The 18438-nt window shown below is 35.2% G+C and overlaps 1 protein-coding gene across 6 annotated transcripts; it reads left to right on the top strand.

The window, feature by feature from the left end:
• Nucleotides 1-6669: 6669 nt before the first annotated feature.
• LOC116106929 (zinc finger BED domain-containing protein RICESLEEPER 1-like) lies at nt 6670-17735 on the top strand. Of its 6 annotated transcripts, none has more exons than XM_031393232.1 (8): nt 6670-6804; nt 7558-7996; nt 9928-11900; nt 12024-12243; nt 13693-13835; nt 13927-14152; nt 15837-16058; nt 17354-17735. In XM_031393232.1, exons 2-3 carry the CDS (start codon nt 7913-7915, stop codon nt 11722-11724), a joined length of 1881 nt encoding a protein of 626 aa, XP_031249092.1. In that variant the 5' UTR covers nt 6670-6804; nt 7558-7912; the 3' UTR covers nt 11725-11900; nt 12024-12243; nt 13693-13835; nt 13927-14152; nt 15837-16058; nt 17354-17735. The 6 variants fall into 6 exon arrangements, with proteins under 6 accessions (XP_031249092.1, XP_031249093.1, XP_031249094.1 ...); XM_031393233.1 differs by having other exon boundaries at nt 13560-13835; XM_031393234.1 differs by lacking the exon at nt 13927-14152.
• Nucleotides 17736-18438: the final 703 nt, after the last annotated feature.

Below are 18438 nucleotides of genomic sequence, written 5' to 3'. Positions count from 1 at the left end.
CGCTTGTTTAAGCATCCGAACCACTTTAAACATTATCTTGCCACCATTTACATCCTCAATCCCCCATTCACGTGTGTCTTCTAGGTCAGCTCAGCATTTCACACGTGCGTTTAGTTGGTGTCGAAATCACGCATCAATAGAATTAAACAACAGTCTAATGTTTATAATGGCTAGGTAAATGAGGTGTTACATTGCTAGTGAGTTCGTGACCAGCTTGACAACTCACAAACCCTTCTTGTTAACTTTCTCTTATAAAGATGATGTGTCAATTCGTAATTGGTCAACTCGTAATAGGCGTAATAGGTTCTGCCTGACCAAATGGGAGTTATCACTTCGCGTTTATGAGAAAAAGTTGTGAGAAATGTTTGTCAACCTATCTTTATTTCGACAAAAAGCATGGTGACCCTAGATATAGGGGTGGACAAAAAAATAGGGTAGAATAGGAACCGATGTGTACTTGAGATGTCGATTTTGATTTCTACTCGGAATCGGCTACCATAGGTTTGGTTCTGCTTTTGGTTCCACCCTTACAGGAACCGGAAACCGGAACTGGAACTGGAACTGAGATGTGAGTATCTAGGAGGAACCAGTTTGAGAACTGGGACTGAATAAAATATCATTAAACAATAGGTTTTTTTTTTTTTTTTTTTTTTTTTTAATTTTACATATAAATAAGAAATATTGAGCAGGACTGGGAATTGGGGAAAAAAGAAGAAATCGGTCGTCCGTTCACTCTACCTCTCGCTCTCAGTTCAAATCGACGTATCTCCGATGCCAATTCGAATCGCCTTCATGGCATTCACTCACGTTCGCAAGAAAGTTGCCAATTCACGTTCGAATCTCCGGTGTAGGTATTTTCAAAATTTGAAATCTTTTAGATTTAGGGTTTTCTATTGTAAACATTTACAATTTTGATTTTGTGCCTTCTATTATGTTTGTATTATCTGAGTACCATCGTTCATTTATTTGGTATTTGCAGGCACATGAACAGCTCAAGGCTGTTCTGTTGACTGTCTTAGAAGAACTGCCATTAGATTTGCCCACTTTATGAAATTGAAGACGATTAGAAGCTGAATTTGAAGTTGAAATCTCATTCTCGTAAATTGAAACCTAGATTGTGGAAGTTAATTTTGATATAACTTTGTTGGAGCCAATAAAGAGTTTTTTACCGGAGACTGCAACAAACAGTGGCAGGTCCAGTTCAGATCAAATTCAACTAACAAGTGAAGCAGGGAATTGCAGCATTAAAGAGATTGACCCCACTGTGATTATTTCTTACCATCCAAAAACAGATAGGAGAATCACAAGTTATATCATCTTGTAGAAAGTTGTGTTCTCTCTCAAACTTCTATGGAGTCACATTTGTATCTGTAAGTATATAAATGTTCTTCATTCTTAAATTGCACGTCACACTAATATGTGAGAGAATGATACCCATTTTTTTTTTCCATTTAGATGAGAAGAGATGGATTATCTTTATTATATATGAGCTTTTTCTGTATCTTATAATTCATCTTGGAACATGAGAAATGTATAATATTGAAAAGTGGATCATCTTATTAATTTAATGTTGAAGTGTAAAATAGGAAATAGGATTATTCTCATTAAAGACTATCTTCTATATTAGGTTAGGATCAAAGCTATTAAGAATTAGATCAGTTATAATAGGAATGTAACAATTTACTTCCTAGATTAGCTTTTGTTTTTTGCTATAAATTCATTGTACATTTCATTGTGAAATATGTAATAAAAACAAAGTATTTCTTCACATGGTATCAAAGCCAGGTCTCTGAAGTTCCAAATTTTTTTCTCTTTCTCAGTTTTTTTTTTTTTCTGGCGACTGTTTTCCGGCGATTGCTCTCCAACAAAGATCAGGATCTAGTCTAATCATACCAGACTGATTGTCTCCTCATCGTTGTCATAACCCAAGTGGTTTCGTCGTCGGCCGCCGCTACTTTGTAGTCTGATCTTCAAGATACTCTGATCTTCTTCATGGATCCCCCTAAATCAGCCTCTCAGTCACATTCAAGTGGTTCTTCTTTTTTATCTCTCCCTCTCATCACCATTGAGAAATTAATTGGGACTGCTAATTATTCATCCTGGGCTGCCTCTGTCGAATTATGGTGTATGGGTCAAGGTCTGGAGGATCACTTGACCACTAAGGCTACCGATATTACATCAGATAAGTCTTCCTGGACCAAATTGATGCTCTGTTGTGTAGTATGTTATGGCAAACTGTTGATCCCCCCCTTCACCCTATTTACAAATCTTACCGCTCTTGTGTTGATATTTGGAGTCAGGCTAAACTTCTCTATACAAATGACATTCAACGTTTATATTCTGTTGTGTCTAACTTAGTTCATCTCAAACAACAGGATATGAATATGTCGGACTTCTTTAGTAAGATGGCCTCCCTTAAGACAGAATTCAATCTGTTGTTACCAGCTGGTAAATCTACGGCAGAAGATTTGGCTCAACGGGACAAGTTCTTTATGGTCATGACACTTGCAGCTCTGGGTCTAGATCTTACACCTGTTAGAGATCAAATCCTTTCTGGATCTACTGTGCGTTCCCTTGATGAAGTGTTTGCAAAATTACTTCATGTTTCCTCCCCTACTACAGTGCATTCCCCTGGTGACTCTTTGGTTCTTGTTTCTCAGTCCCACACTTTTACTAAAAGAGAACAGGGCGATCAAGGTGGTAGAGGAAATCAACCCAAGTGTAGTTACTGTCATTGGTGGGGGCATACCAGAGAGAAATGTTTTAAGTTACATGGTCGACCTACCCGGGCTGCTAATATTGCTTAGGCTGATCACTCTTACATTCTAAGTCCTCTACAGTACAGGTTCAGCCCTCCTTAACTCTCACAGGTACTGATTATGAAGAATATTTATAGTATCAGGCCAGTAAGTAGTCTTCTTCGTCCATTGACTCCGTCGCTCACACAGGTAATTCAGTTGTCTGCCTTACTCTATCTTCCGCTTTAGGACCTTGGGTCCTGGATTCAGGTGCCTCGGATCATATTACTGGTAACCCTCATTTACTTACTCAGATTACAAATACTGCGTCTTTACCCTCTGTTACTTTAGCTAATAGGTCTAAAGTCGATGTTCAAGCTATTGGTTGTGCAAAACCCTTCCCTTCCTTAGAATTAAACTCTGTGCTTTATATTCTCCACTGTCCCTTTAAACTCGTGTCTGTCAGTAAACTTACACACTCTTTAAATTGCTCTATTCATTTTGATACTGACTCTGTTGTTATATAGGACCACAACACGGGACGGATGATTGGCACAGGACGTGAGTCATAGGGTCTCTATCATTTCCATATCCCATCTACAACATGCATTGTCTCTGAGTCTCCGGATCTCCTTCATAATCGTTTGGGCCATCATAGTCTTTCCAAACTTCAGAAAATGATCCCAGGTCTATCTAAATTATCGTCATTGAGTTGTGAGTCGTGTCAACTTAGAAAGCATACTCGTAGTTCTTTTCCAAAGCGTGTCAATAAACAGGCTGCGTCCCCCTTTGAGTTAGTGCATTCAGATGTGTAGGGTCCTTGTCGTGTTACCTCTAATTTGGGATTTAAAAATTTTGTTACCTTTACTGATGACTATTCCCGTTGCACTTGGTTATTTCTTATGCGATCTCGTTCTGAATTATTTTCCAATTTTCATCATTTTGTGCTGAAATTAAGACTCAACATAATACTACCATTTGTATATTACGGAGTGATAATGCTCATGAATATTTCTCTGATTCCTTTACTAAATTCATGTCATCTCAAGGAATTCTTCATCAGTCTTTTTGTGCTTATAGTCCCCAACAGAATGGCATTGCTGAGCGTAAAAATAGACACCTCATTGAAACTGCTCGCACTTTTCTTTTACATAGCCACGTCCCTTTCCATTTTTGGGTTGACGTTGTTCTAACCGCTTGTTACTTAATCAATCACATGCCTTCTTCTGTCTTACAAGACCAGGTCCCACACTCCATATTATTCCCTGATCATTCATTATTTTCTCTTCCCCCACGTGTCTTTGGAAGCACCTGTTTTGTTCACATTTTCTCTCCTGGTCAGGGTAAACTGTCAGCCAAGTCTACGAAGTGTATTTTCTTAGGGTATTCACGTCTTCAAAAGGGCTACAAGTGTTATTCTCCTGCCACACATCACTATTTCATCTCTGCTGATGTTACGTTCTTTGAGTCTTCTCCATTTTTTCCTCATCCTATATTAGAGTCTGATTCGATAGTCGATGTCCTACCAATTCCATGCATTGCTTTTTCACCTTCGTCTGTTTCAGTACCTCAATCTACTACTAATACCACTCTTCCTGTCAATAATAGTCTTGTTCCTTTTACAGGTGATCCTGATGTTCTTGCTGCTGTTCCTGAGACCCCTGTCACTGCAGGTCCTGTGCTTGATTCCTCTAATGCCACGGTCTTGTCTCAAGCTGATTAGTTTCCCATTACTATTCGTAAAGGTATGCGGTCTACATGCAACCCTTATCCCATCTACAATTTTTTGAGTTATCATCGTTTATATCCTTCATATTATGCCTTTGTATCCACCATTTCTTTTGTTTCTGTTCCTTGCACTGTTCATGAGACATTTTCTCATCCTGGGTGGCGTTAGGCAATGGTTGAAGAAATGTTTGCTTTGCATCATAATCATACTTGGGAGTTAGTTTCCTTACCCCCAGGCCATTCGACTGTTGGTTGTCGATGGATTTACACTGTAAAGGTTGGTCCAGATGGTAAGGTTGATCGTCTAAAAGCCCGTTTGGTGGCCAAGGGCTACACTCAGATCTATGGGACTGATTATTTTGACACTTTTTCTCCTGTTGCTAAGATATCTTCTGTCCGGTTGTTCTTTGTTATGGTTACCATTCGACACTGGCCTATGCATCAATTGGATATTAAGAATGCTTTTCTTCATGGTGAACTTCAGGAAGATATTTATATGGAGCAACCTCCTGGTTTTGTTGCTCAGGGGGAGTCTGGTTTGGTATGTAAAATTCGTCGTTCTCTATATGGCCTAAAACAGTCTCCTCGTGCTTGGTTTGGACGATTTAGTACAGTTATCCAAGAGTTTGGTATGATTCGATGTGAGTATGATTAGTACAGTTAAGAATGCTTTTCTTCATGGTGAACTTCAAGAAGATATTTATATGGAGCAACCTCCTGGTTTTGTTGCTCATGGGGAGTCTGGTTTGGTATGTAAACTTCGTCATTCTCTATATGGCCTAAAACAGTCTCCTCGTGCTTGGTTTGGACGATTTAGTATAGTTATCCAAGAGTTTGGTATGATTCGATGTGAGTCTGATCACTTTATTTTCTATAGATATACATCATCAGGGCAATGTATCTATCTGGTTGTCTATGTCGATGATATTGTTATTACAGGAAGTGATCAAGATGGCATTGGACAGTTGAAGCAACACTTGTTCAAACACTTTCAGACGAAAGACTTAGGGCTACTCAAATACTTTCTTGGCATGGAAATCGCTCAGTCCAAATCTGGTATTGTTATTTCTCAGAGGAAGTATGTACTGGATATTCTAGAGGAAACATGGATGTCAGATTGTAGACCAATAGACTCTCGTATGGATCCTAATTTAAAACTTTCACCTGGACAAGGGGAGCCTCTTGCTGATCCTGGAAGGTATCGAAGACTTGTTGGAAAACTTAACTATCTTACTATCACATGACCTGATATTTCTTTTTCTGTCAGTATTGTAAGTCAATTTCTTTAAACTCCATGTGATAGTCATTGGGATGCAGTTGTTTGGATTTTAAGGTATATCAAGTGAGCACCAGGTAAAGGCTTAATGTATGAAGATAAGGGTCATTCACATATTGTCGGATATTCAGATGCTGATTGGGCAGGTTCTCCATTTGATAGACGTTCTACCTCAGGTTTTTGTGTTCTTGTTGGAGGATACTTGGTTTCATGGAAAAGTAAAAAACAAGCGGTTGTTGCAAGGTCAAGTGCTAAAGCAGAGTATTGTGCAATGGCCTTAGCCACTTGTGAGCTTGTTTGGTTAAAACAACTAATTCAAGAGTTGAGATTTGTCAAAGTATCACAAATGAAGTTACTTTGTGATAATCAAGCTGCCATTCATATTGCTTCAAATTCAGTGTTTTATGAGAGGACTAAACATATAGAAATTGATTGTCACTTTGTTCGAGAGAAAGTTCTATCAGGGTGTATTGCAACTAGTTATGTCAGTTCCAATGACCAGTTAGCACACATCCTCACTAAGTCTCTCAAGGGTTCTCGTGTTGATTTTATTTGTAACAAGCTTAGTGCATATGACTTATATGCTCCAGCTCGAGGGGGAGTGTTGAAGTGTAAAATATGAAATATAATTATTCTCATTGTAAAATAGGAAATATGATTATTCTCATTGTAAAATAGGAAATAAGATTATTCTCATTAAAGACTATCTTCTATATTAGGTTATGATCAAATCTATTAAGAATTAGATAACTTATAATAGGAATGTAACAATTTACTTCCTAGATTAGTTTTTGTTTTTTGCTATAAGTTCATTGGACATTTCATTGTGAAATATGTAATAAAAACAAAGTATTTCTTCACACAGTAGTACCTGTTAAATAATCTCACAACCAATTATTAACTTGATCTTTGCCATTCCAGCGCATGTGATGCGTACAGAGTAGGAGAAAAATCAGATGAATAGCAAACCCCAAAACTGCTTTGACCAGCCGCTTAACAGCATTCATTCTCCTCTGCCTCCAGTTTTGTTTGTTTAATCACCCTAAATAAGAAACAATGAAGGTATTGCGTTTGTTGCCTCCTAGTAAATCTTGATATCGGTTCATATGGACACCTTGTATGATATTTTGATTAAACTCATGTACTTGAATTTTTCTTGGTGCAGTTGGAAAATTTTTGCATTGTGATCTGATAAATGTTATTGACTGGTTAGCGTTTGAAGTGTATTATTTTGCTTGTTTTTATCAGAAAATTTTAACACTTAGTTTTGCTTCTAGAAAGTATAATATAATGTGGCTTTGATAAAGATAGTTTTTTTATGGTTTAGTGTATGCAGAAAATTTTAACACTTAATTTTGCTTCTACATTAGGCAATTATGATTTCATTACATGAATGCTTCAGTATATGCATTGTGTGGGACTAGATAATATTAAGTTCATGAACAAATAATGATGGGGATGTAGAATGGTTTATTTGACAAGAGCAGATGGTTCAATGGTTTATTAGATATGGCAGTACATGAACTTAACTAGATAATAGTAGGTTCATGAACAAATAATGATGTGCGGAATTTTTGCATTATATGACATATCAGGTCTGCCTGAATGTGTTTAATAAACACTGTTTATTGTTTTTATGCTTGATAACGTAACAAGATACATATTGGTAAATACCAAATATGTGGCCCTGTCCTGTTTCCTTAGCTATAACTATGAGGAGAGAATTTTTTTTTTTTTTTTTATTTAGTTAATTTAATTTTATTCAATGTTTTTAACATACTAATTGATTTTTTTTTTTTTTTTTTTTAATATAAGAAATGAATGCGTCTCTCCAAGTGTCAGAGATGAAAATTAAGTATCTCTGATAGACGGCAGGGTTCAGAGTTATTTTGAAAACCACAAGAGTGTATAAGATTTAGGTATACCTCGGGGGAAATATGCCAAAGCCTAGGGCTGAAAATTATTCCATTATATACCGTTCAAGGTTCTCCCCATGGTTGGATTGAAATTTTGAAAGCTCACAAGCTGACCTGCTATTAGTAAGTTAGGATCTGCTGTCTGCTCTTACTCAAGAAGAGTGGAAGTACAAAGAGATAGGGACCCAGGATTTATCAGTAACTATTTGCTATTATCAGGCTAGCTTTCAAATTTATTGATAACGCCCTTGGGGATGTCTCGGTTTACTGCATTTGATCAGCTGGAAGAAGATACTGAGTTTCCCACAACCAATGAAACACATACGCGCCGTGGACAGGTAACTCTTTCTCAGAAAAAATAAAGATAGAAGAAAAATTTAGGTTCTCTATTTCTAAGATAATGAGAATAATGAGAATTAAAATAAAAGAAATTAAAAACCTAAACCAGATAAATGTTTTTTATTGTAGGTCAAACCATCTTTCGATTAATCTGCTTTTTTAATCTGAAAGGTTATTAGTATAGGGAGAGAAATTTTTATTCTTACTGCAATTTGAATTTTGTTTGATGTGATATAATTGTTGCTGTATTCTTTCCTTTTTTTTTTTTTTTTTCCAAATAATGATATGAATGGTACAAAAAGCCCCAAATTAGCTTGACAACCCCCGCTCCCTACTGTAAGGATACAATTGTTATCGTAGAGTTTAAACAATTTTTTCTACTTTTTGTTCATTTGTGGAAGGGTTTCAAGTAAAAAACAAGGTTTTTTTTTTTTTTTTTTTTTTTTTTTTTTTTTGTTTTTTTCAGGTGCACCTCTTAATAATAGTTTTAATTTTTAAACTCCTCTAGCGATAGCATGCTGTCAAGCACCATTGTCACACCCAGTCGATAACACTATTGCTCAAGGTGCTTGATAATGCACTGGTGCTCAATAAAAGATACTAGATGGTGCTCAAATGTGCATTAGACCAGTTTAATTGTAGAGATCCTATCAGGGTCAATGAATACATTAATCAAATTTCATAAGTAGCTAATTGTGGAGATGTTCAGTGTCATATCTGGGTTGAGAATCAATATGTATAAGGCTCTCTGAGTGGGATTAATACAGCAGAAAGCAAGCCAGAATGAAATATGATAAGCCTATTAAAATAGAAATGTAATCCTAATCTCTGCATAAACTCTAAGTGTCATTCTTCTGGTCTTTTGAAACAAATGTCTGCCAAACTTAAATTCAAATATCTCTGTATCCAAACTATTGCCTCCATGTGTATCTAACTGGGATTATGCATAAATTGGCTCACCACACTTAACATATGCTATATTATGTGTAGTATGTGCTAGGTCTATTAAATTACCTACTAAGTGTTGGTACTTCTCTTTTGCAACTAGAGCATCGTCTATACCTTCATAAGCATGTGTCTAGTGTAAATCGGAGTATTTGTCAACCTACACCCCAACGTTCCAATTTCTTTGAGGAGATCCAATATACTTCTACTGGGAGTTCACAATTCCCTCTCTTGATTGAACAACTTCAATTCCTAGTCATTCTTGGTCTTTAATTCCAGATTCTTTTGCAAGTCTCTCCTTCAATCTCTTGATTTCTTCTAAATCATTTTTGGTTATAGCTATGTCATCAACAAACAGAATGAGAATAGTAATTTTATCCTACCAGATTGTTTGACTAATAGTGCATGACCCCTTTTGTTCTGAGTAAATCTTATATTCTTTATTGCTTTAACGTACCTCCCAAACCAAGCTTGAGGTGGTTGGTATAGTCCATATAGAGCCTTCATTTAACAAACTTTATTTCCTTTGAAATTTTCTTCTACATTAGGTGGTATCTCCATATAAACCTCCTTCTAAGTCTCATTGAAGGAAAGGTCAATCGAGTTTGTAGCCAAAAATAACAATATAGGAACAGTGTTCACTGTTGCCATTGGAGTAAAGGTTCTCTGGTTTTCTATTCCATACAATAGGAAATTTGATTTCTATCATTGCAATTTGAAAGATTCAGTTATTATGTTATTTGTTCAAAAAATCTAGACTAAAAATATTTTGAGATTAAACAGGAATATGGACTATGATACTTAATTTTGCTTTAGTAAAATATTAATGTGATAATTCCATTGAAAGTTTCTGTGTTCTTTCAAATTTTACAGAAAACTATTGATATTGATTAGGGTCTCCTTGAATATTTTCAAGATAAATTCTTGTCACGGTTAGATCTGCTTCAATTACTTATCTGATTGTTGCTTGTTTGTATGTTGACAGAAAATCAATCAAATTGGGAAACAACATGCTCAATTTCAAGTACTTAATCAACATCATGACAATGAGATGGTGAATCCAAATTTTCAGATCTCATCAAGTACTAAACGAAGAAAGTTGAAATCCAAGGTTTGGAATGACTTTGCTTTGGATGAAAAAGATGGAAAGGAATGGGCTATTTGTAATCATTGTAGGAAAAAGTTTGTAGGTTCAGGAAAGAGTGGAACCACACATTTGAAAAATCATTTAGAAACCTGTCGAGGTAAAAACAAATTGGTTGAAGGTGCAGGTACATCAACTAAAACAAGTGATTCAACTACTTCTGTAGTTGTCAAAGAAAAATCTGTGATTGATAAGGAATTGAATCCCTTGGATGTGGCACGAGTTATAATTAAATATGGGTTTTCTTCATTAAACGCTATAAAGATTGACATACTTCATGTTTACAAAGAAGAAAAGGAAAAACTTATTCGATATATTGATAAACTCCCTTGTAGGTTTAATTTAAAAATTGAGTGGTTTCATAAAGGTTACTTTTTTATAGTACTCCAATTTATTGATGATAGTTGGGAACTGAAGAAGAAGATTATTGATTTCCAACGGGCAAAAGGTTTTGTAGAAATTCTTAAATGTTCTCTTTTGGAATGGAACATTGACAAGAAAATATGCTCTACAGTTGCAGATGTTGGTGGAGAGTCTGATGCAGTTATTTCAGAGATAGACAACTGGCTTTCTAAACGAGGTTCACTTCCTTTCATTGGGCAATTTTTCCCGATTGATTGTTTAGTATATTCTCTTCAACATTATATTAGGAATGGAGGAAAGTGGATATGTGATGTGCTTAAAAAGATGAAGCATTGCTTTGACTTTGCTCGTAAGACTTCATCAAATGAACGTATGTTTCAAACTCCGACAGAGGAATTCAAGTTGTTGGAATGTGCATTGGAGTTGAAAAACACATTTTGTGAGCTAGAGCGTAAGGACCCTGATTTTAAGTTAATAAACTTGTCAACGGAGGAATGGGATAAAGCTAGTGTGGTATGTGAATACTGGAAATTGTTGAAAGATGCTACTGGTATGTTGTATGAGAGTAAATATACTACTGCAAACGTGTATTTCCCTATAGTTTGTGACATATATATGCATTTGCTTCAATGGGAAAAAAGTGACAAGAATCACATCTGCGAAGTGGCATCAAGTATGAGAGAGGGTTGTTTTGACAAATATTGGAGGAAATGTAACTTGGTTCTAGTAGTCACGACAGTTCTTGACCCACGATTCAAAATGGATATTGTAGTACTTTGGTACAAAGAGATTTATGGTAGTGATGCTGAAGAACACCTCAACAATATCAGGGAAGATCTTACCAATGTTTTCAATATATACGCCAATCGCTTGGTGAAGAGCAAATCATCTATTTTAGGAAATGGTGCTGTTAATTCTTCATCGTTATGTAAAATGCTAGATGCGATGGGGAGGCTAGAAACATCTTCACACCATGTTGATGATATTGCAGCACCAATATTTGAACTTGATCGCTATTTGAAAGATTCAAAATTTCCTTTAGTTGAAGAATTTGATGTACTAGCTTGGTGGCGTATCAACTCTCCAAATTTTCCAACACTTGCAATGATGGCGCTTGATTTTTTATCTATACCTGTTTCTTCCTGTGTTGCTTCTCTAAAAAATGATTCGGTGACTGAAATTGAAAATATTATTGATCAGAAAGGTTTGGGTGCTGAAATCAAACAAGCTTTAATATGTTCAAAAATCTGGTTGCACAGCTCTGAAGATAAATAACTTTCTCTAGCTGTTCACACAATAACACCGACAACTTAAGAGTTTGCATATAAACAGGCTCACTTATAAGGAAGCTAGAATCATTTCTGATTCAAAGCAGATTGGGAAGAGCTAGAAAGAGGCAGCTTGGACCAATGTCTATTTGAATTTTGATCCACTGTGAAGCATTTACTCAGGTAATAACTTTATTTATGCATTAGTAGCTCTGGTAATAATCAAATACCCGATATATGTTAGAAGTTCTCAAAGCAGAAATTTTGGTGATTTCCCAGCTCATCTTGATCACATTTGTTTTGCAGGCTAGAACTTTTCCTGTGCCATCATCTTGGCTTGATTGAAGCTTTCGACTTCCAATATCAGCTGGAGCTCTGAAATCAATGCAATGATATCCTTTGATATGATTAAACCTAAGTACATGCGATACAATCTGGATTTTCCAAGATTGATGGAATAGTATCAGTCGATTTGATTAACCCCAACAATGATGATGAAGCAGAAACATTTCATGCCAATGGACAGGTAGCCTTCCCTCCCTTTTACTCATTGAAGTTTTAAGTTCCTCAGAAATCTGTAGTAGTGCGATTAAATTTTTTTTGCCAAAAATGATTAAATATTCAACTAGTTCTAGGTTTGATTCTAATTCATGATATCTGATGAGCACATTAGGTTTTAGGTTTGATTCTTGCAAAACGTTATAGAGGTGCAATCTGCGAAAGTTTTATTATAGCAAGTTGCTGGGTGATTATCAGTTTGAGGAGTTCCATCAACACTCTTTTTCATTGTCTTTCTCACTCACATTCATGTTGACATCTGTGCTAGAAAACAAAGAAAGAGGAGAGATAAAAGACCAATCTCTTTTTCACTTTTTTTTCTTGTACATGTGTTGAGATGGGAGGGTGAAAAGGAGAGTACTTTTAGCGTTGCTCTTATCAGATAAAATAAGTATGATGGACTTATATAAAAATTGGTCTGTCTGAACTGATATTAATGATCATAAATATTTAACAAAAGATTTGATGGATATCTTTTTAATATTGTCTTGTTTTATATCTTTGATATATATTGAAATTCATGTGCTAAGCTAGATATAAGAAGTAATTGTTTACCCTCTAAATTTAGTTTATTGATTATCTGCATATTTGCTAAATGATAATAAATACTTGAAATTTTTTAAAGATGCTACTGGTATGTTGTATCGCAGTAAATATACTACTGCAAATGTGTATTTCCCTATAGTTATTGACATATAAATGCGTTTACTTCTATGGAAAAAAGTGACAAGAATCACCTTCGTGAAGTGGCATCATGAATGAGAGAGGGTTGTTTTGACAAATATTGGAGGAAATGTAACTTGGTTCTAGTAATCACGACAGTTCTTGACCTACGATTTAAAATGGACATTGTAGAACTTTGGTACAAAGAGATTTATGGTAGTGATGCTGAAACACACCTCAAGAATATCGTGGTTGATCTTACCAATGTTTTCAATAAATACACCAATGGCTTGGGTAATAGCAAATCTTCTTCTTTAGGAAATGGTGATGTTAATTCTTCATCGTTATGTAAAATGCTAGATGCCATTGGGAGGCTATACACATCTCCACACCATGTTGATGATATTGCTGCACTAAAATTTGAACTTGATCGCTAATTGAATGATTCTAAATTTCCTCTAGTTGAAGGATTTGATGTAGTAGCTTGGTGGCGTATCAACTCACCAAATTTTTCAACACTTGCAATGATGGCATATGATTTCTTATGAAAACCTGTTTTCTTCTTGTAGTGCTTCTTTAAAAATTGTTTTGGAGACTGAATTTTAAAATATTTTTGATCAGAAAGGCTTAGATGCTGAAATCATACAAGCTTTATTATGTTAAAAAATCTGGTTGCACAGCTCTGAAGATAAATGAGTTTCTCTTGGTTGTTCACACATTAACACCGACAACCTAAGAGTTTGCATATAATCAGGCTCACTTATGGGGAAGCTGGAATCATTTCTGATTCAAAGCAGGATGGGAAGAGCAAGAAAGAGGCAGCTTGGCCAATGTCTATTTGATCCACTGTGAAGCATCTGTTTAGGCAATGACTATATTTATGCATTAGCAGCTCTGGTAATAGTCAAATTCCTGATATATATTTGAAGTTCTTAAAGCAGTAATTTTTGTGAAATCCCAGCTCTTCTTGATCCCATTTGTTTTGCAGGCTAGAACTTTCAATACTGCCTGTGCCAACATCTGGGCTTGATTGAAGCGTTCAATTACCAATATCAGCTGGAGTTCCGAAATCAATGCAATGATATCTTTTGATATGATTAACCTGAGTACATTCAATACAATCTGGATTATCCAAGATCGATGGAACAGTATCATTCAGTTTTGTTAACCCCAACAATGATGATGAAGCAGAAATATTTCATGCTAATGGACAAGTAACCTTCTCTCCTTTTACTCATTGAAGTTTTAAGTTCCTCAGAAAACTATTGTAGTGCGATTGAAATTTCTTTTTGCAAAAATCATTAAATATTCAAATAGTTCTAGCTTTAATTCTAGTTCACGATATCTGATGAGCGCATTAGGTTTTAGGTTTGATTCTTGCAAAAATGTTATAGAGATGCAATCTGAGAAGGTTTTTTAATAGCAAGTTGCTGGGTGATTATCAGTTTGAGGAGTTCCATCAACACTTTTGCATGGTCTTTCTCACTCTCACATTCATCTTGACATCTGTGCTAGAAAAGAAAGAATGAAGAGAGATAAAAGACCAATCGCTTTTTCACTTCTTTTTTTCTTGTACATGTGTTGAGATGAGAGGGTGAAAAGGGGAGTACTTTTAGCATTGCTCTTATCAGATAAAATAAGTATGATGGACTTATTTAAAAGTTGGTCTGTCTGAACTGATATTAATGATCATAAATATTTAACAAAAGATTTGCTGGATGTCTTGTTAATATTGTCTTGTTTTATATCTTTGATATATAAAAATTCATATGCTAGGCTAGATATAAGAAGGAATTGTTTACTCTCTAAATTTAGTTTGTTGATTATCTGCAGTTCTGTTATATGAGAGTAAATACTGGGAATTGTTGAAAGATGCTACCAGTATGTTGTATGGGAGTAAATGTACTACTGCAAATGTGTATTTCCCTATAGTTTGTGACATATATATGCGTTTGCTTCTATGGTAAAAAAGCAACAAGAATCTTGTTCGCGAAAGTGGCATCATGCGTGAGAGAGGGTTGTTTTGACAAATATTGGAGGGAATGTAACTTGGTTCTAGTAATCACGACAGTTCTTGACCCACGATCTAAAATGGATATTGTAGAACTTTAGTACAAAGAGATTTATGGTAGTGATGCTTAAACAAACCTCAAGAATATCGTGGATGATCTTACCAATGTTTTCAATAAATATGCCAACGGCTTAGGGAATAGCAAATCTTCTTTAGGAAATGGTGATGTTAATTCTTCATTGTTATGTAAAATCCTAGATGCCATGGGGAGGCTATACACATTGTTACACCATGTTGATGATATTGCAGCTCCAAAACTTGAACTTGATCGCTGTTTGAAAGATTCAAAATTTTCTTTAGTTGATGAATTTGATGTACTAGCTTGGTGGCATATCAACTCTCCAAATTTTCCAACACGTGCAATGATTGCGCGTGATTTCTTATCTATACCTGTTTTCTTCTTGTGTTGCTTGGTCAAAAATTGTTTTGGAGACTGAAATTGAAAATATTATTGATCAGAAATGCTTGGATGCTTAAATCAAACAAGCTTTATCATGTTCAAAAATCTGGTTGCGCAGCTCCTAAGGTATATGAGTTTATCTAGGCTGTTCACACAATAGCACCGACAACTTAAGAGTTTGCATATAAACAGGCTCACTTATAAGGAAGCTAGAATCATTTCTGATTCATAGTAGGTTGCTAAGACCAAGAAAGAGGCAGCTCGGACCAATGTCTATTTGATCCACTGTGAAGCATTTACTCAGTTAATAACTTTATTTATGCATTAGTAGCTCTGGTAATAATCAAATTCCAGATATATATTAGAAGTTCTTATAACAAAAGTTTTGGTGATTTCCCAGCTCATCTTGATCCCATTTGTTTTGCAGGCTAGAACTTTCAATACTGCCTGTGCCATCATCTGGGCTTGATTGAAGCGTTCGATTACCAATATCACCTGGAGTTCTGAAGTTATGCAATGATATCCTTTGATATGATTAACCTAAGTACATCAGATACAATCTGGACTATCCAAGATCGATGGAACAGTATCATTCAGTTTGATTAACCCCAACCATGATGAAGCAGAAACATTTCATGCTAATGGACAGGTAACCTTCTCTCCTTTCACTCGTTGAAGTTTTATGTTCCTCAGAAATCTATAGTAGTGCGATTGAAATGTTTTTGGCAAAAATTATTAAATATTCAAATAGTTCTAGGTTTGATTCCAATTCCTGATATCTGATGGGCACATTAGGTTTTAGGTTTGATTCTTGCAAAAAGTTTTAGAGGTGCAACTGAGAAGGTTTTATAATAGCAAGTTGCTGGGTGATTATCAGTTTGAGGAGTTCCATCAACACTCTTTTTCATGGTCTTTCTCACTCTTACATTCATCTTGACATCTGTGCTAGAAAAGAAAGAAAGAGGAGAGATAAAAGGCCAATCTCTTTTTCACTTTTTTTGCTTCTTGTACATGTGTTGAGATGAGAGGGTGAAAAGGGGAGTACTTTTAGCATTGCTCTTATCAGATAAAATAAGTATGATTGACTTATTTAAAAATTGGTCTGTCTGAACTGATATTAATGATCATAAATATTTAACAAAAGATTTGATGGATATCTTGTTAATATTGTCTTGTTTTATATCTTTGATATATAAAAATTCATGTGCTAGGATAGATATAAGAAGGAATTATTTTCTCTCTAAATTTAGTTTATTGATTTTCTGCGGTTCCGTTATATGAAAGTAAATACTGGGAATTGTTGAAAGATGCTACTGGTATGTTGTATGGGAGTAAATATACTACTGCAAATGTGTATTTCCCTATAGTTTGTGACATATACATGCATTTGCTTCTATGGGAAAAAAGTGACAAGAATCTTGTTCGCGAAGTGGCATCATGTATGAGGGAGGGTTGGTTTGATAAATATTGGAGGAAATGTAACATGGTTATAGTAATCACGACAGTTCTTGACCCAAGATTTAAAATGGATATTGTAGAACTTTGGTACAAAGAGATTTATGGTAGTGATGCTGAAACACACCTCAAGAATAATTAAGGAGAATATCCATAAAGTTAATTAATCAGAAATTATTTATTATTATTAATTATACATTGAAAAAGCCCTTTCTTATATGAAAGTAGTTATTAAATTTGTCATCAATTTTTTTTTTAATCTTTCATTTTTAAATATTTCAATTTTTTCTTTTATTTTGCCCCCACTGAATCAAATTTGTGGCTTCATCACTGATGACGCAAGCACATGATTTAGGATGAGAATAAATTGAAATGTTACCGAGACACGTAGTAATATTTGTACTTAGTTTAGTTTTTTATTTGTCAAAAATATTTTTTTGTTTTGGGGTCGTAATAATCCTCTGATTAATTTTGATTTTGTTTTCGCAGAAACTGAAGAATAGCCTGCTGCCACAATCAATTGCGTTGAAGGATTGCGATCCCGGTGACTGTATTTGTCTTTGCAAAGTGTCAACAAGCTTATGGGAATGTAGTAACAAAAGGATTGTGTGGCGGTGCATGTATTTGTCTTTGTTTTAAATATTGCTGAATAATTTTAGGGTAATTTTACAAATACTCAAGATTTTGTATTCCAACAACACGTTGAAAGTGTTAGATGGATAGTTAGTTTAACTGCAGTTAGTAACGAAGTTAGATGGATAGTTAGTTTAACTGTAGTTAGTAAAGAAGGAAGGTAGCTAAAGTTTGGTTAGCTAAGTTGAGTTAGTTCTGTATATATATTTAATGCTGTTGTTGTTAATAAAGAATTAGAGCAGAAAATTATTCTTCTTCTTCCCAAAAGTTCTCTGGTTTATATTTGTTAACATGGTATCAGAGTACTCCCATTAACAGCTTCTGCTTCTATTTCTTGATCATTCTCTTGATCGAAATCTGTTTTAGTTTTCATTTTCTGATTCAGATTCTCACAAAAATCCCTTCTTTGAGCCAAAATTGGTCAATCTGAGTTGTTTCCTTTGTGATGGCAAATGCTACGGTGAATCTTCTTTACATGCAGTTGATTCTAATTCACCTTTTTTCATTCATCCTTCTAACACACCTGGAGCTGTATTGGTCTCGGAACAGCTAATAAGGACTGAGAATTATGGAATCTATAGTCGAGTAATGACGGTATCGCTAAGGGCAAAAAACAAGTTAGGGTTTGTTGATGGCACTTGTGAAAAGTCTTTGATAAGTCCTTTGTTGATTATGCAATGGGATTATGGGAAAGATGTGACTCATTGCTTTTCTTGGATATTCAATACTGTGTCCATTGTTTTAAAAACCGGACTGTTCGTTGACCCGATCAAGGGGTCGATTCTCGGGTTGACTGGTCCAACCAGTTGGATAGTCGGTTTGATCAGTATATAGCAGACACATCTCTAAACAATTACATTAGTCTTTATAAGTTTGAAAACTAGCAAATACATCTTTAAAATTTACTCATAAGTCATTGTAAGTTTAAAATAAAGCAAATA

Source organism: Pistacia vera, unplaced genomic scaffold (assembly GCF_008641045.1).
Source record: "Pistacia vera cultivar Batoury unplaced genomic scaffold, PisVer_v2 Contig524, whole genome shotgun sequence".
In the NCBI taxonomy this organism is placed as follows: Eukaryota; Viridiplantae; Streptophyta; class Magnoliopsida; order Sapindales; family Anacardiaceae; genus Pistacia; species Pistacia vera.
Note: the sequence above shows the minus strand (reverse complement) of the source record. Positions and strands in the feature narration are given on the sequence as shown.